The sequence below is a fragment of the Lampetra planeri genome, chromosome 16 (genome assembly GCF_965212315.1).
Source record: "Lampetra planeri chromosome 16, kcLamPlan1.2.h2, whole genome shotgun sequence".
Taxonomy (NCBI): domain Eukaryota; kingdom Metazoa; phylum Chordata; class Hyperoartia; order Petromyzontiformes; family Petromyzontidae; genus Lampetra; species Lampetra planeri.
In genome coordinates, this window is record NC_136122.1 from 5,004,561 (window position 1) to 5,029,998 (window position 25,438).

Consider the following 25,438-nt stretch of genomic DNA (forward strand, 5'->3'; position numbering starts at 1 on the left):
ACACCCCACTGCCCTGTCGTTTTAATTTCAAATGCATGTAAATGGTAAATACTTCTAGAAATAAAATGAGCCAAAAAAAAATCGAAAATGAGTTAGAAATTTGATTAAGAAGAAGAAAAAAGGCAAAGATGCAGCCCTGCAATGGATTGGTCACGTCACTGGGGAGGCGCTCTAGAGAGCTCGTCTCAAGGGTGTCTTGGCCTACTCTTTCATGATGGTCACACGTCTTGGAAGGAGTGGGAGTAGCCAACACACTTTATCCACCACACGCGACCTGTCGATTGACCAACTGTGGTTTCACCTGGTCTGGCTGTGATATACGGCGTGTCTACATTGATGCTTTCAATGAACACGTAAAATTGTTTCCTTCATCAAAAATGCATTTGCGGCAGTGCTCACCTCCATTTACAGCAGACAGCAAACAGTGGAAACTCCACATTCATTTAGCAGGGGATGGTCATTCTATCGGACAGCCACTTCTGAAGACCGACAGAGTGGTAATAATTTAAATGGTCCTGGAGGAGCAATGGGCCGAGTTTGAATTATGATATAAACTCGCAACCTAAACTGGGATTTGACCTCGAAATTATTCAGCTGTGAGTTATACGCTTTATCTCCTTGGCCGGATCACCTTTGATGAACACACAAGCAAAAAACGAAGATAAATAAAGTAGCGTTCAGGGCTGATCGAAGTTGGTCATGAGATATCTCTCAGGGAAGAATATGGCAGGTTATTGATGATGATAAAATAGTGACAATGATTGTGTGTGCGTGCATGGCAGGGGCTAATGCAGTACTGGAAGGGTGCTGCGGTGGCAAGATGCTAATTATGTGGCCTGGTATACAGGAGGTCGCGGGTTCCGTCCGGATCCGAATGCCTGTATATTTGGAGTTTGTATGTTCTGCCCGTGTGTTTTTTTTCTCCGAGTCCTCTGGTTTTCCCCTCCACATTTAGAAACATGCGTGCAGAGTATTTGGTTCCTATGAATTTCCACATGATAAGCCACTTTTTGGCTAACCATCGAACAAAGACGATCACCGCAGCACTCGCTTTCAGATGCGCTTCTGCGGCCGTCTGGAACGCTCTCCCTTCCGATACTAGGAAGCCACTGGAGCTATGCACTAGTAAACCTAGGTTGAAAAGTAATTTCTTCAGAACTTATTTACGTGCTCAGTTTGTTGTCCTTCCCTGTCCTTCCCTCCGATTATCACGGTTTGCTACATATGGTGCGAAAGTTCAACATGCATACATACACTTCGTTTGACTATAATTTGTTGCCAGATCGCTTATGAATAATAGCTATAAAGCTCAGTGGGCTTTACCTTGTAGAATACACATCGTATAATTTAGTTTAGGAGAGGTAAAGGAGGCTGGAGTCTTGGGCAACACACAAATATATCTATTATATTGTGTAGCACATGGACTTTGCTAAGTTCTCTGCTACCTACAGCTACTGCTATCTACAATATTGTGCTTAAATCACCACTTGCACATGCATTGACACACAATCCGAGCAAGTGCATACAAAAAGATGGTAGCTATTTATGGATTTTAAAGGTGTTACAGCTAAACTATGTATTGAAACGCTAGATAAGAGATCATCACGATCGTGATGACGATCGTAATTATCATCAACAGCAGCAGCATCAATAGCAGCAGAAGCCACTTTCTATTAACTGATAAAGACCTCGCCATAGTTTGACCCCACCACTGTGATCGTGTGCAACTGTAATTCATCTCAGTCACAGCCATGCCCTTATTTCATTGCTATGTTCCCTTTGACATACCCGCAAGCGAGTTGCCACTGTTTGCACTAACACGAACCGTGGAGCGTGCAAGTGAAACTGGCCGGCTTGGTTCCATTCCCGACCACGGATTATCAGCAGCGGTCAGTACTGTCGTAACATTGCCTGAGCCTCTGCTTAATCGACGCGTGTGTGTGCAAACGACAGCACTAGCGATACAAAGGTGAGCGGGTGTGATGCTGCTAACACAACCCTGCCATGGGGCATGCCTGTATTGATAGGTGCTCGCTAACAGCATGACTGTATTCTGAACAGGGGAAGTTTTTATCTTTGCATCTGCATATTTTCCCAAAAATACCATCTGCATAGATGTTGTAGTGTCACGTGCTTGCCTGTCTGCAGCTTTGCGGTCCCGTAAATAAAAAAAACTGAATCTAAATATGTATTTATACTGGAGGAATCCGATGAGCTATCAATCACTTTATTTACACATGTCAAAAAAATATATACAAAAACAAGATATGAGTGCAAAGTATAGGAAAGATATACAAACAAAACTAAACTATATGTTTTTTTACTTACCAGGTAAAGCCCCCATAAAGTATATAATCATTGGCACCACTGATAACCGGATTTCATAGGGCACATACTTGGTGCAGCGGCTCATGCACTCAATTGGCGGCACAGGGCGCGCTAACTACCCCGCGCACCACATCAATTGATGAGTGATGTCAGGACTGGTACTGGACCCCCCAATCCCTTTTGTCAACCCGCAGCGACCAGCATGGTGATATACAATCAAACAACCCCCAGGACTGGCATGACATACGGAGGCCTTCTTCCAATAGTGGCTCGACAAAGGGCAGTGACTTATTGTTATTATAATTTTTATTACTTGGCATTCATCCAGCCAGGTGATACTGCAGCAGAGTGGCATTCACTCACAGTTTGAAGGTTGTGAGTTCTAATGCCGGTCAGGGATTGACTCATCCGCATCGACCTCTGGGGGGTTTGATACAATTCGCATCACTCTGTGGAAGATCTGCAGACGTCATGACACGGCGAGAATGACCCCTGCCTTTGTGAATGTGACACATTTTCATCTACCGACTCAGGGCCACCAATGGACGTGTTTTGATTTCAAAATTCCATCAGACTGCGGTTGGAACATGTTTCCACTGGGCGAATTCACACTAACGCGACAGTTCGATACCTACCAAGCAATCTCTGTGAGAATGTTTAAAACGGCACCATCCGCCGTGGAAGGCACAGCTAAAAACAGGGTGACATTGGCAGTGAGTGTAGGCCATTGCTTAACAATGACCTGACCTGTACTGTATCTCGAATTTAACAATAACCCAAAGCTATCAGGAATAGGAATCTCATTGTGTGCAAACTCTCCAATTGAAGACACAATATGAATGCATTCTCAGCAAGTTAGCAAAAAGAACAATACAGTACGGGGGATATAAATAAGGATAAATGTCAATTGAAATACAATTACTTTGATGTTGAATAGACTTCCCAGGATAGGTAAGGTTTAGCAACCATTTACGACGGCCTGAATGGGGACTGTGTCAGACCACCCCGACTCACAGTTGGAAGGTTATAAGGTTAAAGTCGTAGTCGCTGGTCAGCTTGCCCAATCACCACGTGAGTGACTATGACGCTCAAACGTCCAACACAGATTCACGAGCACACTTTGATTCGACATCTTCTTCTTCTCGGACATCTTGTGCCCCAGCCGGTTCTGGAGTCTCACAAATGATCAGCCATCCCTTTCCTCCCAAAATGATGAATTGCATGCATCATGCACACACTGCAAAATGCCGAATTTTATATTATTTATTTAATACATCAACAACATCACTATTATCTCACCATAATCATGATCATCCACCTTCATCATTGTTTTTAAGTAGTGCTCAGCATTTTGTCAGAAAGCAGAGTAAGTCTCACACACACACTAGCACGAATCTCTATGTGTGTGTGTGTTCCAAAGACACTGTGAGCTTGCTGGCACATATGAGGAGCAATAGTGTAGTGGTTAGCGCGCTCCACTACCAACCCAACGACCCGAGTTCAATGCCTGCTCACAACCAATAATAGCGGCGAATATTTGAGCCGTGTCTCTGTCGGTAGACTCAGCCCTAAATGAGTAGCTGGTGGGGTGTGTAAACGTATTCTTAGGTTTTTTCGGTAAAGTCACGTAGGTAACCTGTGTAAACATCACCACTGGGGAAAACAAGGTGGCCAGGCATGGTGTTGGTCAACCAAACCTCGTCGTGTACCTTGCCAGCCGTCATAGGTGCTCACTAACAGCACTTACCTCAACAGTCTGTTAAGGCTATACAGGAGATATTTGTCTTTTCATAATAAAGGTTTTAGGGTTATTGTACAATTGTAAATGTTGTGGCTTTACAAATCAACACACCGGTGTGCTGTACTAGTAACTCATTGGCACATTTTGTTCACATGACAAACCTTACTAATTGGCTGTGTCCGGTGGTGGTGGGTTAATGACACATTTCTATTTATGTGATCTAACCCAAAAAACCTTTATCATGAATAATATTGGTCGCGAAAGCCTACGTCTTTTTCACTTGTTCGGGAGAAATCATGAGCTTGCTGACATCAGCACATACCAAGCTACTGATTGGTCGTGGGAATTTCGCCCCCTTCTACAAGGAAAAAGAAAAGGCAACATCTGCCTCGTGAATTAATGCACAACGCAAAATAAATCATAGACAAGTGGACATTGTCTCCTTCACATATCTGTCTTTCCACGTGAAAAAAAAACCCAAATTATATTCAACGCATATCTTACATATGTAGTGGGTCCACGACCAGAAGAGACGGTTCACTAGAAGCAACACGTTTATTACTCAACAACAATACAGCTTATGCCGCCTAACACAAAGGGGTCACGGCCCCTTCCACCCGATGCCTGCGGAGGTACAGCCTCCCGGCTATCGTGCCCTCCATCACTGAGACTACTTTATATCTCAGCCCTCCAGCTAAGGGGACCTAGGGGGAGGCTATTCTGACCCATCCCAGCCAAGGTCCTCGGGTCCCGGCCACTGGCCCACTCAGTCCCGGCCCTTAGAAGGACGGCGGGTCCTGGGGGTTCCCAGGGTCCTATTCAAAGCTGGCTCTTCGGGTCTTCGGCTTGACGACGACTGCCGAACCCGTTCAAGGGTCCGGCTTTTATACCCACCCCAGGGTCTCTCCACTCCTAGCCATGCCTCCCTTCTGGAACGTTCTAGGGGGGCTCTGGAATATCCCCCAGCCCCTCTCTTGGGGCCTGGGAACCCTAGTGGCCCAACGGCCCTGTTCATCCCGACTGGCCTGCATACCACCCCATGCTGACACATGTCCGCTACTACAGGTAAGTTCCTTCATACAGCCTGTCAATGGCGCGACACAATGCTGCACTTTACCACGTGCTTTAATTATGAATGACAGCCCCTTGTGTAGTCATGAACACCTCATTCATCTCAATACTGTTTTTGCAGGACCCGGGTGCAGTGTTTGGCCATATGCCTATATAGATTAACAGATACGCTGCTCCAGATATTTGGCCAATGTGAAAGATATGCTCTGCATTTTGAGTGCTTTGCTACACCTCGCTCCCACCAAATGTCGGGGGGCCCATAGTGTTTGGGGCAGCCACTTATCTATTGCTTTGCACTGCATTAACGAGTGATATTACATTGACAGGCCAGACCATGATAATTGTTTTTTTACCCTTCTATCTGGCAACAAAACTGACACCTTTTTTTTACAAGGAGTCATGTTTGCATAGACCACAATACCTGCAGTCGTAATGCAAACAAAAAACATAACTCTGATAATGCATGCACTGTCCTTGAAGTTGATTGGTCCACACCCGAGACAGCTTTCCTTAGAGCCTAGTCTCACATGGTGTTGGACCAGATGACGCCGAAAGGCCCACAACTCAAAGACAGGCCAGACCATGCTGAGGTTCAGTGAAGTCAAAACTGCTCCACCGTTAACCTCATTAGAGCATACATCAATGGACCGAACTACTTGCCAGTGAGTCAGTCCAAAATGCCATGCTTTCAGGAGGTTCCTGCTCAGTGATATCGACTCGTTCCTTATCAGGTCATGTTGTTTTATGTTGATGGAATTGGTCGTGCTGAGGGTTTACCACACATTTGAAGTGGGGGAGCAATGAAACGTCCTGTAATCACGTGAGCAAAACCTGCCCGTTGTACTGCCCCTCACGCGTTACCCCTCCGATACTGCAACACGTGAGTATCTGGCAAGCACAATCTCAGCATGATCCACCAACCCCTGTCTTCACGAGCCCCTGCGTGACATTCGTGGCGGCTACCACGCCCAGCGTGAGATGGGACGAGATGTTAAGTGCCTCGTCTGCTATACAGGAGATCGTGGGATCTATCCCAACCCCGAAGTCTGTATATTTGGAGTTTGCATTTGCTCCCTGTGGTCACATGCATTTTTCTCCGGTTCCTCTGGTTTTTCTCACCACATTTAAAATCACGCATTTAGAGTATTTGGCTGCTATCACTTTCTACATGATAAGCCACTTGGTTGACCTATCATTTGTGGCCAGGTCGCATCTCAAAAAGACCTATATAGCTCAGTGAGCCTCACCCGGTTAAAGAAAAATTGATTAACATATTTTTTTAGATTGAGCGGCCCACGCACTCACACTCGCAACCTCCCCAAGTCGGCCGCGTGGCACTGTGCCCCACGTGGCGAGTTGTCCGTACAAACTGGAGCGGCCCACCTGGAGATGGCTCAAGTTAAAGCACCTTCAGGTGGGTACACCGCCAAGCCAAATCGATGGCTTAATACATTTCTGGTAATTGAAAGAGCCAGCTTGTCGGGTTGTAGGGTGTGCGCACGTGTGTGTGTGTGTAGTGTAGTGGGAAGTTGTATTATAGTGGTTAGCGCGCTGCCCTACGAACCCACTGGGGAGACAAAGGGGACCGGGCGTGGTATTGGCCACCTACCCCCTCGCGCGCCGTGCGGGCCTTCTTTGGTGCTCGCTAACAGCACTTGCCCCAACAGTATGTTAAGGCTACAGGGGGAATCTTTGTCTTTGTTTGTATGTATATATGTATGGGCAGTGTCAACAATTCAGAGACAGAGTTTCTTTATTAACTTTCACAGTCTCGTCCGCACACTTTCCACAGTAGCTCAGCCTAGCCTGTGAACAACACGAGCCGTCTAACGCTGACTGAGATAGCCAATTACGCTCCTACGTAGCGCAATATCTAGCGGAGACGTTTAGCGACGATGGCGACGAGACGACAGCGACGACGAGACGAGTCCATTCCCAAAACCGGCCGCCTTGAGCCCCCCACTCTCGGCTCCTTTTATGCTCCCAGCGCGGCCTGGCTCCGCCCTGACCGGGCCTCCCTTCTCGAACCCGCCAGCAGGTTCCAGGGGCATCCATACGGGGTCCTCCGTGACCCTTACCCTAGTGCCTCCCCTCTGCCCACACACCGTGCACACCATCACGGGTGTGTGGACTGTCTGTCCACCACAGTTGCTGTTGTTGTCCAACCAACCGGCGCTATTACACTACACGTGTATGAATACCTCATGGGGCATTCCTAACTCTCGATCTTTCCATCAGAATCCAATACTTATCAACCGATGTTCCGCGTCTTATTGTACAAATGCTTTCACTGTGCCCATAGATCTACACAGGCCAGCTTATAAACAAAAGCTATTTTTATTGCTACCCCCCCTGCATATTCAGGGCAGTAAATAAGTGTAGTATATCGACATAAAGTGGTAACTAAATGGTTTTGCAATGGAATATTGAAATGCATCGATGCTCACACTTCTAGTGACACTCAGTGTCATGGCACGTATTATTTGATATGACTCGTGCGTGGACTTCGGAGTAATATTCAAGCTGAGAGCACGTCTTGTTTTTCAAAAAGGCTTTCAACTACCCTGCGTACATAGCTGTATACAGCACACACACATATCATGTGCATGAAAACGAACACCTGTTAGCAAGCACCTATGAAGGCCGGCACGGTACACCAGCATGGTGCACAACGTTTTTGGTTTACCAGATAAGGCCCATTGAGTTATTAGCTCTTCTTCAAAGGCGACCTGGCCACACATGATAGCTAATCATCAAAATGGCACATATCATCACCTGTGAGAATTCATAGTAGCGGCCAAATAATATAAACGCACGATTTCAGTTGTCGAGGGCAAAACCGGAGAACTTTGAGAAAAAAATCCACGCTACCACCGCGGAGAGAATATGCAAAATCAGGTGAGATGACTGGCAGATCGTGTGCACGTGGTGAGCTAAAGCGTAGCTATAACTCCGACCTCTTTCAACACACATACTCTTAGGTTTTTTTTTTTACACTTGATACAGTAAATTTGGCTGTGACGGTCCCACCTGAAGACGGAGACTTGTGTTGCCTCCGAAACGTCGTGATTTAACTTAGTTATTTTCATTTATTATTTTATTTCATTATTATTTTTTACCTACATGACTTTACCGAAAAGACCTAAGAGTATGAATCCTTGCAGTCACGAAAGCTTCAAATCTAGAATCTCTTTCAACACGTCTGATCAATGTGGAAGAGTAGACCAAATACCCTCAGGCGTTCGCTCTACAGTGGATGGAGGCCCTTCCACAGGAGAGCAATTGCAGAACTTTGCTTCTATCTTTACTCGTGTAGGTAATCTATTGATGCTGTATTTAATAATGAGTAGCCTCCTGTTGGTTTTCTCATGGAAGCAGTTACTTGAGTCGGCATATGTAAATACCCATCATCAGCTCTATGCAGCTGCGTGTGTTAATAGCTGTATCTTCTTGCATCTAAATGCAGTGCTGTAAAACGCATAATTAGATCAAATGTATGCTATTTTAATGGTGTACAGCTGCTACACCTGTGGATTGGGGGTAGCAGTGGTGTAGTGGTGCAGTGGTTAGGGCACTGCACTTTGATATATTAAACGATCCCTCTCCCCTCCCCAACCCTTCCTCTTTAAAACCTACAGCTGACCAGCTTGATGAAGTATGGTCAAACAAGCTCCGATTACTTACATTGTTTTTTTTTACCAGGTATACTCAAATACTCTTTGGTTCTTTTGGTAAAGACACGTAGTTAAAAATAAAATAAAACAAATCACGACGTTTCGATCGCAACACAAGCGGTCGTCATCAGGCAAAGGAGTCAGTCTCTAAAAGCGAACTGTTTAGAAAGGTTTGGGGATGGGTGTAGCCCAAGTGTATCAACATCACCAGAAGCACGGGCGGTGCACGAGTGACAATGCAGCAACAATGCCAATGCAGCAACAATGCCAAACGCTGGGGATGCGGGGGAAATTAACTCGGAAAAATAGACTAGTACCTGGCAGATATGATGGAACAACCATAAACAGTTAAGTTTTTACCTGGTTAATAACATCCTTCCAATGATTGCTCAATTTATATCCATCTTCTCGGTTCAAGTTATGACTATGTTTATATATCTGGATGGCTTCATGAACAAACCTTTGATAGTAGCCCGAAGGTTTGCAGAGTACCTTGGTCTCGGAAATAACATTATCATGCGAGCCCACAGCGTTATAACAATGGTCAGCCACGACAGAGGTATTGGTTCTGCCGTGTTTCAGATCTGCCTTGTGTTCGCGAACACGGTCCGAGACATGTTGCTTCATTGGCATTGTTGCTGCATTGGCATTGTTGCTTCATTGGCATTGTTGCTGCATTGGCATTGTTGCTTCATTGGCATTGTTGCTTCATTGGCATTGTTGCTGCATTGGCATTGTTGCTTCATTGGCATTGTTGCTGCATTGGCACTCGTGCACTGCCCATGCTTCTGGTGCTGTTGATACACTTGGGCTACGCCCATCCCCAGACCTTTATAAACAGTTTGCCTTTAGAGGCTGACTCCTTTGCCTGATGACGACCGCTTGTGTTGCGATCGAAACGTCGTGATATGTTTTATTTTATTTCTACCTACATGACTTTACCGAAAGAACCAAAGAGTATGGATTCCTGCAGTCACGAAAGCTTCAAATCAAGATGATACTCAAATAATTTAATCTAAACGCATGTTTATAAATGTGGAAGAGGACAAAAAACCGAAGGACCGAGAAAAAAAATTCACGTGACCACCACTACAACAGGTATCGTCAGGGTCCGGGGTCGAACCCACGACCTCCTGCCACGACCTCCTGCGTACCAGGCGAGAGAGATAGCATCTCCTCGCCACCGTGACGCCCCAGTAACTAGGCGCGGTCACCAATGACTCCACTTAAAGATCATCACATCAGTTTGCTTCTGCACTTGATTTCGACGAAAACCCAGCTCCGAGAATTTAATATATATATATGGGTTTGACTGTCATTCAATAAATACTCTCTTGGCAGAGTGTATTTTTCGGGAGAGGTTCTGTGAAAGATCCTCTGATATGTTACAGAAACGGTCTGAGCCCTAGAATAAGTGCCAGGGCATCCTACAAAAGGCAAAATGTTTTAAATTGCGGGTTCGCGCTACAGTGATGTTTATTTCGAAGCACAACAACCTACTGCTTACAAAAGAGGCTGAAAGCAGTGTTTTTAGTCCCATTGTGAATCGATTGTTCGGAAGCCTAGCCCTGAGGGTAGAATCACCCTGGATCTTTTTTTTTCATTCACGTCAAAAGAATGAGCTTGTGCCGTACATTGCATGAAATATTAAAGATGGATGTTTGCCGCTTGTTGCTGTGAGGTTATTCGAAGAGACATTGTCAGAGATTTCACTTGCTTTCCTACATTCCAGTGTTGCTGATAAACCAACATTTGATTTGCATATTTGCCCACGCGACAACTTGATTGGCTCAGTCGGGTGGTGGAGGGTTATAGTAAAAAAATGACAATATACTGACACGATCTTACCCAAAAGAAACTAATTACGAATCCACTACTTTTTTTTTTACAATAACCACACTTGGCGGCTCCCTGTTCACTTCACGTTTACTTACATAGTCAATATAGCGGCACATTAACGCCACACTACATGGCGGCAATTATGTTGAACATTGATGCGTTTTTTTGGACCAAGTTCAAGTTCATTTATTTGGTGTAGCCCTGTGAGCCATTCGGCTCTCTAATTGGGTGCAACCGCAACAAACAAAAACATGAACAAGAATACATCTTAAAGTGACTATGTGACTATGTGCAAACAGAAAATCCAAGAAAAGACAGCAAAATATTACAGAAAAGCACCATACACCAACGCTGTGTGCAAAAATCCCAGTGGGATGCAAGTCAAACAACAACAACAACAACCACAAGACAACTTAGATTAAGGCCATCAGTCTAACTCTGTACTACAACAAACAAACATGGCCAAACCAAAAAACCAGCATGAACCAACCCTGGCGAAAAGCACGTGCAGTTGCTATAGAAGCACGCCACTCTTCAGAAGCGTAGGCAAACATGCGGAAAATTTTAAATCGATGCGCGGCGATGAGAACGGAGTTAAACAAGTTGACGCACCAACAAGGAAGCTAGTTAACAGCTGCATTTCCAGTACTATCGTCAGTAGCCCTTAGTAGTTGGGGGGGAAAAAACAGCGCAAAACAATCAATGCACACCGACACACAACGGAGAATGAGTCAATGTTTTAGAAATGTAACGAAAGCCTACTCTGAAAAAAAAGCAATACTTCCTCCGTTATTTGTTTGGTTCGTCCTCGAGCCTGACTTCATTTACGAACGAATTTAATGAGTTGACACGGATATGATTTCAAATGTTCCTTGGCTGGATGTGAGGCAGTGGGCGAGAAATTTGAGAAGAGGGAAATATAAACACACAAAGACTCACAAACTTGTATCAAATTAACATCAACCAGAAGCTGTTTCCCAGAAGTGATTTGAGAATGATCGTAACCACATGAATGATAAAAAAGCAAACTTTCCAATGGACTGTGAGAAACACATTACGTCCGAAAAGTTGAATTTGACCAGTGCACACTTTGCCAGCAATGGTACTATGGAGCAACATTTCAGCCAAACTCTCAATGGAAATTGTTACAAACACTCAAGTGCTTACGGTGACAAGAAAACAAACGTAACATTGCAGAACGGAGAGTAATATGCGAGGAGAGGAATTCACGATGAGGGAAAAGCAAGCAGATTCGGGCGGGATTAAATCCCTCGCTGGCACAGCCTGCGGTCGATGGCGGCTGAGAATAGCGACGAGCAAGACAAAGGGCTAAACATGAGGAGCGACGAATCGGGGTCAAGGTGAACGGCGTCTGCACATGATAGATGGGTTTTTTTGGGGTTTGATCACGTAAAAATTAACCCGTAAAAACAAAGTTTTTCACTATAAATCCTTTATGTGCGTGGCGGCTAGAGTCCTCTCGTCCTCTGGCTTGATATGACTGCCACCTATGGGTCAGATGATTGCCTGCCACCATTAAGCAATTGGTAATTAAATATAAAAAAAAAATTCCTAAAAAGTGTAAAATTTTGGAAAAAAATTTTCACGAAAATACATTGTCATGCACAACGAATCTGTGTGCAAAATGTCAGCTCGATTGGATCACGGGAAGTGGGTTAAAAAACGACCGAAGAATTTTGCACGGTCGTAAGCGCGCAAGCAAGCAAGTGAACTTAATATAAAGGATTTAGAAATAGAAATGCGTCGTTAAACACGCCACCACCCGACACAGCCAGTTAGTAAGGTTTGTCACGTAAACAAAAGGTGCCAATTGGTTTCTAGTTCAGCACACAGATGGGTTGGAGAGTAAACCCACTAGAACATTTACAATTCGGGTACCACGTTTCGCCAGTAATTACAACCAGCCTCATCAGGCAACAGCCAGAGTTGTGGAGAAATCCTCCCGTTTCGGTCTTAAATAGAGGGATAAATGTGATTTGGCCCCTTGTGAGCAAATCAGGTGCGAAAATGCGAAAATGCAAAAATGTATATTTCTACGATATAACCCAAAAACCTCTATTATGGATAATATTGGTTGCGAAAGCCTATATGTTCAACTGACGTCTGCACAACTTCATGAAAAGTGAGGTCATTCATTGGACTGAAGATAGATTATGCTGACAATGATAACTGTGTCTGTCAAGTGTCGTCCTAATAACATATTTTCCGCACCTCTGATTAGCACGGTTGGCTACGTACGGTGGGAAAGAAATTCAACATATGCACATACATATGTTTTGCAACCTCCAGCATCACTCATGGAGTCCATCTGCTCACATTGTCCCACAAAGCGATTGATCTCCTTCCTCTTCCCCTCTTCCCCCTGTTCTTGTTCCCTTGCAGAATAATCCTCGTCATATCTTCAGCTGACTCTCTGAGGATATGTCCAGCATGCTGCCACCTTCCTTCTCAGCAGACTTGTCCGTACATTTCTTGATGATGATGATGATGATGATTCTCATCTGGGAAAATGTCATGATTCCTAGCTTGGATAATTGGCTGAGGATAGTTAAAATAAGTACAACTTTGTGGGAAATCAACGGAGGTCATCTGGTGAAAGAAATGGCACCCAGCAGAGAAACGTGGAATATTCAACGGCTCAGAGTCACAAAGAGGGGCGAGCAAAACTCCAGGTCCTATCATTGCTCTATATCTATGTGGCTGCTATAAAACGTGGTAGACATAATGCACTGTGTGTGCGCTCCGTGCATTGGGCACATAGCAATCATATTTTATATCCATCATTACCAGAGGAGTATCGAGTGTATATGCTATGTAATACGTGGTGGAGCAGTGGGCACATTGGTGAGTACACCGTGCAATGGGCTTGGCATCCTGAGTTTGATTCCCGGCCACCGCTAACGTCAGTAGCAAGTGATTACCAGGACCGGCCTTGCTTTCCCCTACCCGGCCCTTCATCAAGCTGTACTGACCGGTGTGGTGAAGTATGCTAAATAAAATAAAAACCATGAACGACATGGCATAGGGAAGCAAGCTATCATACTTTGGTGGATTGAGAATTGCTGTAATTTTATTGATATCTCTATCATAAATTAGATGTTTTGGTTTTAGCCATGGAAAGAAATAAATGCAGTTCTTTAAAACAACGAATTAAGCCAGCGATATTGTTGGGAATCTTGGTTTTCTATTTTCTTTTTTTTTTAACCACAAACGATGTGCGTTGTTCCGAGTGACTTTGCAGCGGGCGACTTTCACACGGGAGAGAATTTGCTCTCCCCTCCCCCACCGCACCTCCGATTAGCTCGGTAGTCTACGGTGCGAAATGAGTTTTACCATTACGTGCACACGTACAATACAAACCATCACCTAACTGACAACCTCCCCCGGCTCTTATAAGCATGGCTTTCTGCACACAGACATCTGCCCTCTGCAATCTTGACCAACGGCCAGTGGTACTCACTCGCGTAGCTTCTGTGAACCGGGCCAATTTGAACGAGTGCCACTGCGACAATGCGATCCAATGGGGTTGACCAATTTTCAATACACCCAAGGGGGGAGGGGAGGGGGTTACTGCAGAAATCCACACGTGGAATTTGGTGGGGGGAAGAAGTTACCTGGGCAATGTTGCAGCCCACACAATTGATTCCAATGACATTCAATTTCTGCTTTAAGCCCCGTGTCCATTTATATTCATAGGGCATTCATTGGAGGAAGAGCAAAGGTCAGCGGATTTATTTTGCGCGGGATATTTTTCCATTTGTCCCTGAACAATTTGTCTTTGTATCAGTTAGCTGCTTATTTGCTTTCCTTAAAATTGGCCCTGTGTAAATCACAAGGGTATTTATCTTGTGGTGGGCTGGCTATACAAGAAGGTACTGACTTAATGCTGCAAGCAATATAGGAAAATGCAATATGTGTATCACAGGCTTAGTTTTTATTTTATTTTTCTAGTCACGTGACAAGCCACTTCGTTGAGCTATCATTTGTGGCCAGGTTACTTTTGAAAAAGAAGCTAATAGCTCAGCGGGCTTTACCTGGTAAAATGAAAATAGATTAGTTGTATGTCTTTGTGATGTGCTTACCCTCCCTATAATTTGTTTTTGTATTGTTTGTTGTTGTAACGTTCTGACCCGCCCCGACTGCACATTTGTAAAGAAGAGCTTCACAGCTCATCGGATTCCTCCAGTATAAACGCATATTCTGATTCGAGCTCTATAGCTATTTTTCAGAAGCAACCTGGCCACCAATGACAGCTTATCATCTATAGCAGCCAAATACTCTAAACGCATGTTTTCTAAATGTGGAGGGGGAACCGGAGGATCCAGAGAAAAATTAGCGTGGCCACGAGGAGAACATGCAAACTCCAAATATACAGGTATCAGAGTCGGGATTGAACCCACGATTTCCTGTGTAAGTCTGTAGCTGTGGTGCAGAGTGCGGGACAATGTCTTTACAATCTCTGCCACTCAGAGACTGGTTTATGTTCATTATGCAAAAGACCAAAATAAATTTGTATCTGAATATAGACGTGACTTAACCGAAAGAACCAAATAATAATCTGAATATACTGTCAGTGGATTATCTCCTGGTAGACTCAGACTAAAACTGAGTAACCGGTAAAATATGTTCATCGTTATTATCATCACTGGTTAGACAACGGTAACTGGGTGCATGGTGTAATGCTATCCACACCACTTCCTTGTGTGTTCTGCCAGCCAGAATAGGAATTATTGTCCAACAAAATTTTCCCTGAATATTGCTCAAACTAAACAGTATGAATTTTGATTTGAAGCTTTCGTGACTGCAGGAATCCATACTCTTTGGTTCTTTCGGTAAAGTCACGTAGGTAGAAATGTCTGCTGCGAGCAGCACGATGTCTGCTGCAGACATCGCGGCTATCGCGATTTTCACCTGAAGACGATAGAAACGTCGTGATTTATTTAGCTTTATTTCTACCTACGTGACTTTACCGAAAGAACCAAAGAGTATAAACAGTATGAATATTTTATAATAAAACAAAAATTGCACATATATATTAGCAACATAAGAACAGGGTAATAAAAAAATGTGGATACGTTTTTTCACTGGCAAATAATAAAGCATAATGAAGTAAGATTATGACATTTTACATGAACATCTAATTAAAATTGGTCTTCAAATTAGTCCTACAATCTGTTCAGTGAACCTTGTTAAAATAATCTCATTCTTAAAAGCTTTTTGGCAACGGCATTTACATCGGACTCAGAATCTCTATTTATCCTTGGAGGGAATCCGATGGGCTATGAAGCTCTTTTGTTCACAGGTGTCCAGTCGGGGCGGGTCAGCAAAGTTACAATGACAAATAATACTAGAAACACGATACGGAGTGCAAAGTATAGAAACTATAAGTCACCTCAAATAAATAAACATGAATACATTATATGAGTACAAATTACGTAAGTATATACGTTCCTGATGATTTTTCAGCACTAAATTCAAGCTTGGGCTAAGGCAGCAACAGCACATACACTGCATAGCGAATAATAAGCATGGTATACCCACTGTACGTTTTGCTATGGCGTCACTGAACCCTGCAATAGGAACGTATAATTTCGAGTGCTGGTCATGAGCCGTCGATAGTATTGGAGTTCATAACTCTGAGAGGAAGAAACCTTCTCCGTATGGCAACGAGAATTATAATTCAGCGGCGTTAAGTGTGATATGTTCTCATCTGTGGACGTGAATGCTGGACAGATTACACAGACCCCCCCCCCCCACAAAGCAAACCCGAAGCAACAAAAATGTGTTGTTTAAATAGTAGAACGTGAAACATGATATGGACAGACAAGATGAGTAAATGTATTAGAGATAGCAACAGGATACAACAACAACAAAGTGTATGAGAATGATTAGAGAAAGGCAAGTTGGATTTCTTGGACATGTAATGTGAAAACAAATGAGCGATTATAGGAATGTGTTTTGACTGGGAGCATGAGAGGGACCAGAACCTATGGAACAGGTAAAAAAATAAGTACCGAAGCAATTTGAATAACTGGATGCAACTTGGGATATCTGAGGCAAAGTTCTTCAGTAATATCATGGACAGGGCTAAATGTAAGGAAGACCACCACCTGCGACACCTTTGATAAAGGACACGGCTCACGGAGAGAGAGATGTACGGAGAGTTATTCTTAGGTTTTTTCGGTAAAGTCACGTAGGTAAAACATCAAAATTAATGAAAATAAAATAAAATAAAACAAAAATCACGACGTTTCGGAGGCAACACAAGTCTCCGTCATCAGGTGGGACCGTCACAGCCGAATTGTGTTGCCTCCGAAACGTCGTGATTTTTGTTTTATTTTATTTTCATTAATTTAGATGTTTTACCTACGTGACTTGACCGAAAAAACCTAAGAATATGATTCCTTGCAGTCACGACAGCTTCAAATCTAGAATGTACGGAGAGCTTACATCATACATGTTTGATGAACATTGATTGCAAGAAAACCGCGACGTGTTTTATGAACAACAGCAATCATTCATCATGGTTTTTTTCGTTAGTTGCTCTGATGTCTGATACCATCCCTGGCCGTAAAACGTGTTTTTTTATACAACCGTTTGGTTGGATCGTGTCTAACACAATGACAAATGCAGTAAGTAGAAGCCCACACAAAATACTTTGTGGATACCTTGTGTAGTGTATGTACGTGTGAGATGTTGCACGTCTCTTTAATATAATGTTGGCATACATGGACACGCACATTAATTTGTATATGTGCTTTTTATATGGTACAGTGTCTGTATGCACAATTATTCTTATGACATACATTCTTATCTAAGTACCACAGCATCCTACAACAAAACAATAAAATTGCAGGTTCTCACTACAGTAATCCTTGTTATCAAATCAACATCCCCATGATTTGGAAAATGTATGGGGTTCTACAAGTGACGGTATTTCTCCCAAAATCTTAGTGTCTGTGTAATCATGTCCAGGGGTCAGAAACCTGCAACTCCAGAGCCGCATGCGGCTCTTTAGGGACTGCTCCGTGACCGTTATTTATTAAGGACCACCACCGTCTCGTATTCACATGGCATTGTGGCTCTTAAAATACTGAGTTTTCTACTGAATTCGAAAAAACTTGGTTGCTGACCCCTGACCATCTCAGAATCAGAATCTTTATTTAGATTGCAGGAGGAATCCGATGAGCTAAGAAGCTCTTTGTCACAGTTGTCCAGTATGGGCGGGTCAGCAAGTTTTGTCAAATGGTTTGGGGTGGTATACACGCAAACAAACATCCAGATATAAACAAAACCATTGCGGTGTTATTATTGTTCTAATAGATACAGTCTGAAAATAATCCCCGTCATTTTAGTGTGGTTTGGCTGCTGGAGCAAGCGTTATTGACGAGCACCGCACAATATAGAGCCAGGCCCACAGCAAACTGCCTTTAGCTCTCAAGAATTGGCATCGCCACACTTCACGGTGTGCTGTGTTTTTGCTCATGTCAGCCTGTATTCGATCGACGCAGGATTACAAATGAAATGTGATCTTCTGTAGGGAGCAACTACTCGTTGTTATCCTGAACAACAGATGGCATCGTGTGCAATATGCTTATTATATAATCATTATACATAATATATATAACTTCCACTTGTAACACGCACGGTATTCACTCACTCTCGAAGAGAGAGAACAACTCAAGCAGGAAGATAGCCAGTTAATGAGCAGGTGCCAACGATTGCCCAAGCTCTGCAGTCCTCTGCATATGAAGGTGTTACCGGCCAATCAATGATTGTTTACATGTGGGAGGAAACCGAAGCACCCGGAGAAAACCCACGAGTGCGAGGGGGTAATGCTCTATCCCATGCAGACGGAACAGGTGGAGTCCACATTTTTGCCGAACTGCTTTCTCCTGGCGAGCCATGGGTATGGCGCCTCCTCGACCCCCCACAGCAAGAGAGCTTCGCAACATTCAGTTGCGATCCCACAACCCTCGCTGCCTGCACAGGAGCACTGGGTAACGATAGGAGCGCGTTCTTGATCAACTTAACACGCACGTTTTTTTTGCAGCCAGGGTTATGATTCATTATTTTATTTTAAGGTTTACACAATTTGGCCCTAAACCTAAAATCCAACGGTGAATCATGTCATTGACGTTCGCAATCAACTTTTTTGTTGAAGAACAACAACACAATCTGCAGGAGCGGGACTGAGCCAGGGCACGCCTGCCCAGACCATCCGGCGCTACTCCCCGGTGTGCTGCCGTGGATTTCCTAAATTCTAAACCAGAAAAGCCATTCTCCACCTACAGAGTGGCCACGTCATCACATCCCCCATGACCCGCTTGACACACAAAAATATTGTTGAGGCCGGGTATGAGGGGTGGGCAAATCAGAGCTATGGCTCAGGGCGCAAATCTCCGAGTAGCTCCATGGAAAATGCATGAATACAGAGTGCTTTATAGTTTCTACTCAATTTTATAGAGGTGTCATAACGCGTGCATTATAATGGATAACAATTGCACCCATGAGTCACGTTACAGACACAGAGTGACAACTAATAACAAGGTTGCAGCCAGACGGTTAGATTTCAAGGCACTAAATAATTTGTTTTATTCAGAGTTCAATTTACATTAATCTGGGTCTGTCATTGATGTATGAGCATTTTTCAAAAAGAGACAACATTCATTTATCACAGAGAACTTAGTAACATCCACACAACAGACTATTTCTTCAAGCAGTGACATTCCTAAAATACTCAACATCTGTGAAAACGAGCTTCAGAGCTCATCAGATTCCTCCAGTCTCAACAAAGGTTCTGACTACTTCAACACACGTGTTCTAGTGGTCCATAAACTTCCCCGTGCCGGCACCAGAGACATCTTCTGGTGGGGTCTGAAGACACAACTGCCACACTCTACCACAGCCTCACTCACCACTGTTGGACTCGCGTCCACATAGACCTTCTACCAGAGTTCCGAAAACATGGTATTCTGCAGGGACTAGATCCGGCCTGTATGCTGGATAGTTCCAGCACCTCAAGTCCGAGCTTTCCCAACAATTTAGTTGCTGCATGTGCAGAGTGCGTGCATGGGTGGTACGGACAACTTATTTCATCAACAGCCCACAGCGTTCCCGATAAAGAGACAGGCTTCAATTTCGATTTAAGCTTTCGTGACTGCAGGGATTCATATTCTTGGTTCTTTCAGTAAAGTTCCTTTCTATATTATTTTATTATTTCCCTTCTACGTGACTTTACCGAAAGAACCAAGAATAGTCAGGCTTCATGTTAGTTTTTTTGTAAGTCGCAATGTACAATGCTCGTTACTTAATTTTGACGAGGTAAAAACAAATCTGTCTTCATTATTGTCGAGCAAAAGGCTGAGATTTGATTGATTTATTTTCATAGTGGAAGAACTTGTTTGCTTTAATTCAGTAATCTATCAATTATTCTTTGGCTCACAATGACGGATGAACGTTTCATTAGCAGCAATGATGTGAGACAAGAATGCATTACCTTCATACAGGAATTTGTCTGAAAACGAACGATAAACGTGAATCTATTTACTTAATTGAAAATGTTTGGCACCCAACAGGCACACATTTTTCATAAAGTCAACTTGTGGATTATTGAACGAAAATCTTCCACACTGATCCCTTTGACTGCCAATACATGCTCAATTTTCACTTGACTTTCACCCAGAAATGTACATCTCCACACGAGTGGCATCAGATCTTTGATCGCGTTGACGCACCGATTGGAGCGACAATTATATCATCATCATCATCACAAAATCGCTCACGTTCTGATTGTGGCGGACTACGTGTTTGCAAGCCTTTTTACATTGTTCATGCAGTTGGCCACTATATTGCAGCTTAATTTTTTTATCAATTTAACTCGCCCTTAAAGGTCTCAGAGGACACAACTCATGACAGGTCACCGCTATTCACATGCGCAGGTGTTTACTACCGTATGATCACGAGACACTGGGTCATGGGGCTGTACCTGATTCATGCCCCATTCACTCTGCACTTGTTATTTGTAAAAATAAAAATTTTACAAATATTAATATTAGCTTTACTCATACAGATACCCTTTTATATATATATGAGCAGTGCTTGAGCCTGGTCCGTGTAGATTGCAGCATGACGTGACGATCGCGAACTCACGATTGTGCAAATAATATTGCTCCACGGTTTAGCCTTAGATTGTCCTAGCAATTGCTGATAGCGAGCACCTCTTGGGGCCGGTATAACACACGAGGGGATGGTGTGGTCGATGCCGATTGCAAGCGGCCACCCTTGTCTGCCCCAGTGTTCATGTCTACACACTCCAACCATGTAACTACTCATGTATGCCTGAGTAGATCAACGACAATTTGAGGTCGAGTTCCAATACCAGATGCCACTGCTGCGGGAAAAGAACCCGGGTTGCTAAAGTTATAATGATGTGTATAAACTACAATACAAAGCTCCCTGGTATTGCCCACAACATAGGTTCTCGGAGCAAACATTGTTAGTGAGCACCTGTTAATGCTGTAATGGCACACGAGGCAGTGGTCGTGGCCAGGACAGTGCTCGGCTGCCTTTGTCTCCCAGGTGCTGATGTTCACGCACTGCACCGGGTGCTCGTTTAAGCCCAAGTTGACCAAGGGGAAAGAAAGCCCAGGATAAGTTCAGTTATTTGCCACCGATGTTAGCCGTGGTTGGGAATCCAACTCGGGTAGCCGGGTTTTCGCAGCGCAATTCGTTTGTTCCTTTGCCGATTAGCGTTTTGGGTCTGTGCTCAGCGAATGTACACAACAGGACACATACACACAGATTTGTAGGAAACAAAGATGCATACCCTCATACCCGTAGCAATACACATGCACACGGAAACTGCAATGTCCTACCTTAGCATGAAGCTTGGCCAGCTGTTTTTCATTCACGAGGGTCTTGTAGATTTTCTTTTTATAGCGAAACTGCAGGAGAGAAAACAATTATGGATAAACACATTTAATTTCCACCAAATTAGATCGGGCACAACATAAGCACAACACGCGTTATATGGTAAGCAGGCAGAACATCTCAGCGCAGAGAAACATTGACCAGACAGGGAGAGGAGTTTAGCAATTCCAAAGAAGCATGCTGCAGCTACATATGTTTACAATGACTGTTTTATATCTATATACTGTATATATATAGACAAAATCCCCCTTTAAGCCTCATGGTGTGTTTGGACAAGTTCTGTGAGTGCCTATGAAATCTAGACGTGGGGTGTGCTACACTACACCCAAGCTGCCTTTGTCCTCCCGGTGTCGATGCAGTTCTGCTGATCGCACTGACCCAGGTGCCCCTCTGAGTGTGAAACCAACTTAGGGGTGGCCCAGACCGAAGTCTGGATTACGAAAAGCGCTCCCCAGTGCTTTTGCATAAATGTCCTGGTGCCAGCTCGGACGTTCCGCAACAGTTTGTTGTTGTTGTTGTTGTTTGTTGTTGTTGTTGGCCCAATTCACAATGCAGAATGAGCAGAGCCGAAAGTCTGCACAAATCCCACTGCCGGGATCCGGAGTAAAATGAAAAGGTTCATGTTTCTGCGGGATGGCTTTAATCCTTTGAAAAAAATAAATCGCACGCACGAGCATTCGTTTCAAACTTAAAACAATAAATGGGGTGCTATAACATGGGCTTAATAATTAAAATGGATTAATTCAATATGCATCATGCACACGCACGCACATCTATGAGAATGTAATATTATTATACAGTCCAACCTCAGATTAGCACGGTTGGCTACATACGGTGCAAAAGAAGTTCAACATCCATACAGAAAAAAAGCCACATTATATAACAATGCACTGAATGAATGTTAATCCCACTGTACACAATGAAAATGTCAGTTGGAGTGCATTCAAATCAAGAAAACATTCACACAGGAGTTTAGGCAGCCAACAGAGTCTTGAATGTGTAAGAAGCTCTTGTAATAAAATAATTTAAACCATCGTGGGCAAAATGATAACTTAATATGCAGGCTGGCCTTAATTTGAAGTAAAAAAAAGAGACTTGCCTTGAGAAAAATAATCCGAGCGGAGACGCTAAACCGCAATTGTTATAAATTTCACTCGGATTTTGGTTCGTGCGAATCCCGGCATGTTTCTATAACCCCTCACGAAACGCTGACGCCAATTTTACATTGATTTGAAGGCTCAACAAATACCAACGCCTCGCGTGCGTACCGCAAGAGAATCTTCAAGTGCATTTACCGAATAAACATCAACCGAAAATTAAGAGAGAATTCGTATTTTAGAAAGACAATTGAATCGACATGGCATGGTAACAGCAATGTTTTTTCTCAGGAGAAGCAAAGAATAAATATATGGGATGTTGTGCAGATAATGCAATGCTGTATAGGATAAAATGGATGGAGCGTGTGGGAGTATAGAGAGGAGCATTAGAAGCATCCGTAGGCGTGAGGTGTCTGACGATGGCAGTTGTAATTCTTTGTTTACCCAGGAAAGCCTCAAATGATATTTTTAAAGGACAGGCATGCTTGAGGTGGATATTTAAAGTGACTGCAAGTAGCCTGTCAGAAATCTCCTTGCTGTAGCACCTCCCACATGCACCTTCTTGAGGTCAGCTGATAGCATTGGCCCTGCTCTGTATTCCGAGGCTCAAGCTCAGCAGGAAAGGAAAGCTGTTGGCGTTGTGTTCGGGCTCTGCGACTGTGGAACTCTCTGGCCAATCATGGCAGAGGTTCTATGCCCACAGGGACTACTTTTATATGAAGGCTTCAGGCCTCTGTTTATAATTTAGCCTTCTGATTTTATTCTGGCTTCTTATGATTATCTTATTGCTTTGTTAATTTTTCCCTCTGCTCGTATATTTTTTATAACAGCTGTCTTCGTAAATGTTCGGTTTTATCCTAACTTGTGTTTGGTGGTCTTGAATCTTGCGGCATGAAAAGAAGAATAAAATTGTTATTCTTAGGTGGGTATCTCGAACACATACACGATGGCCACACGGATGCATAATCCAGCAATCTCAGCCCCCACAAGCTGCTCAACTACAGGCATGTGCTGCACCCCCCCTCCCCATGGCTGCCATCGGCCGAGGATTGAAGTCACGTGGCCTTTATTGCTGTATGGGTTTAGTAAAGGAGCACAGCAGATTCTGGACCAAATTAAGTTTGTAATTAAAGGATTACAGAGTCGCTAAAGGAGGTACTTTCATAATTAAGGCAACTGTTCAAAGCAAAAACTAAAAGTCACAGTAAATCCCTGATCAAACACACAATGGCACAGCACCGATTTTAATTGGTGGCTCTCAGCTACTGGCGTAGGACTCCACATTCTTATGACAATGTAGTCACAACCCTCCACAGGATGACCAGTTCTAACACAAAGCGCTACTCATGTTTATTATCCATGAAGGACATGATAGTTTGAGTTGCACCCTTCTGATTGTAAGTTGAGGTACCTGACCACACCGGCAACCAGCCAGATGTCAATTCCTGATATAACAAAAAATTTAATTGAGTCCTCTAGAGGTATCTTCGAGTGACAATGCATCGGATCATCAGTGCGCCTTTACTATTGCACAAAAAGGGGATATTTATCTTGAACAAAGCAACACGAAGTGAGGTACAGCATGGGAAGGGATTGTGAGCAGGCTCGAAGATGGACGCTTGTGTTGCGCCCGAAACGTCGTGATTTAATTTAGTTATTTTAACTTTAATTAATTTATTTTTTTACCTACGTGACTTTACCGAAAAAAACAAAAAGTAACGCTCGTGGCTTTCATAGGAACTGTACCGTCACAAGAGAGTTGTCGTGTTGAGCTCAAGAGTATGAAGGCCCTCCTTTTTGTGAACGTATTTATCCAGGGAAGCCACACTGAGCTGTAGGACTCTTTATCAGGAGGATCTTGCATTGGGTTTTTATTTTAAGATTTTTTTTCAGCCAATTAGTGCTGAGTGTTTATACGTCTGGGGGGAAACCCGAGCACCTGGGGAAGACTCACGAACGCGAGGGAGCAACACTATATCCCCGTACAGATGTAAACAGATGGTGATTAGTTAATTTGCTGTGCTGCCCTCTTCTGGCGAGCCAGAGTATGGCACCTCAACGCTCACTGGAAGGAAGTTCCACATTTGTCCGATCGACCAACCCTCACTACCTCCACAGTGCTGGAGTACAGGTCACGTGCATAGCCACCATTGACCGGTTCGTAACTTTCTATATGAATCCCCTGTGCAAGGAGATTGGTTACACTACATATAGATATAAAACAGGCAAAGATCCCCCATATAGCCCATGTAGTATAATAAACACACACACTCTCAGGGGGAATAATGAGATTGTTTAGAAAGATACCTTTTGTAATGGTGCCAATTCACTCTTTCAACAATTGCTTGAAATTGCATTTAAGTGATGAGCACAAAAATCAATGGGGCAATGCTAGAAGAAAGAAAATGCCGTCCAAGTAATTGGATTATTATAGATGCAGGAAAAAAATACATTTTTATAATGGATGTCCGCAAATATTCCAAACATGTATGAATGCGGTATAGATTTGTTATTGGACTGTGGAATGGTAACTATGCGATTACAATGTGTTTTATGATGGCAATGTGTATTATCCGTGTGTATTTTGAAAACAATATTACCACAGTTGGGGTTTTCATTGGTTTTGTATCGAGCGCTATCACGGTGGACTCGACGCAGAGATTTAATTCTAAAGTTACTGCCGTTCTCATAGAAAATTGTTCGCCTTTACGTGCGAATCGATCGTCTTCGCAGAG

At 43.6% G+C, this 25,438-nt stretch overlaps 1 protein-coding gene across 3 annotated transcripts in view; it reads right to left on the bottom strand.

The window, feature by feature from the left end:
* The window catches only part of LOC144722949 (SH3 and multiple ankyrin repeat domains protein 2-like), a 679,767-nt gene that overhangs the window by 439,707 nt on the left and 214,622 nt on the right, over window positions 1–25,438 (bottom strand). For all 3 annotated transcript variants that reach the window (XM_078601389.1, XM_078601386.1, XM_078601388.1), the window contains exon 4: window positions 21,552–21,620. In XM_078601389.1, coding sequence (XP_078457515.1) covers window positions 21,552–21,620 — 69 coding nt within the window. The remainder of the gene's footprint in view (window positions 1–21,551; window positions 21,621–25,438) is intronic.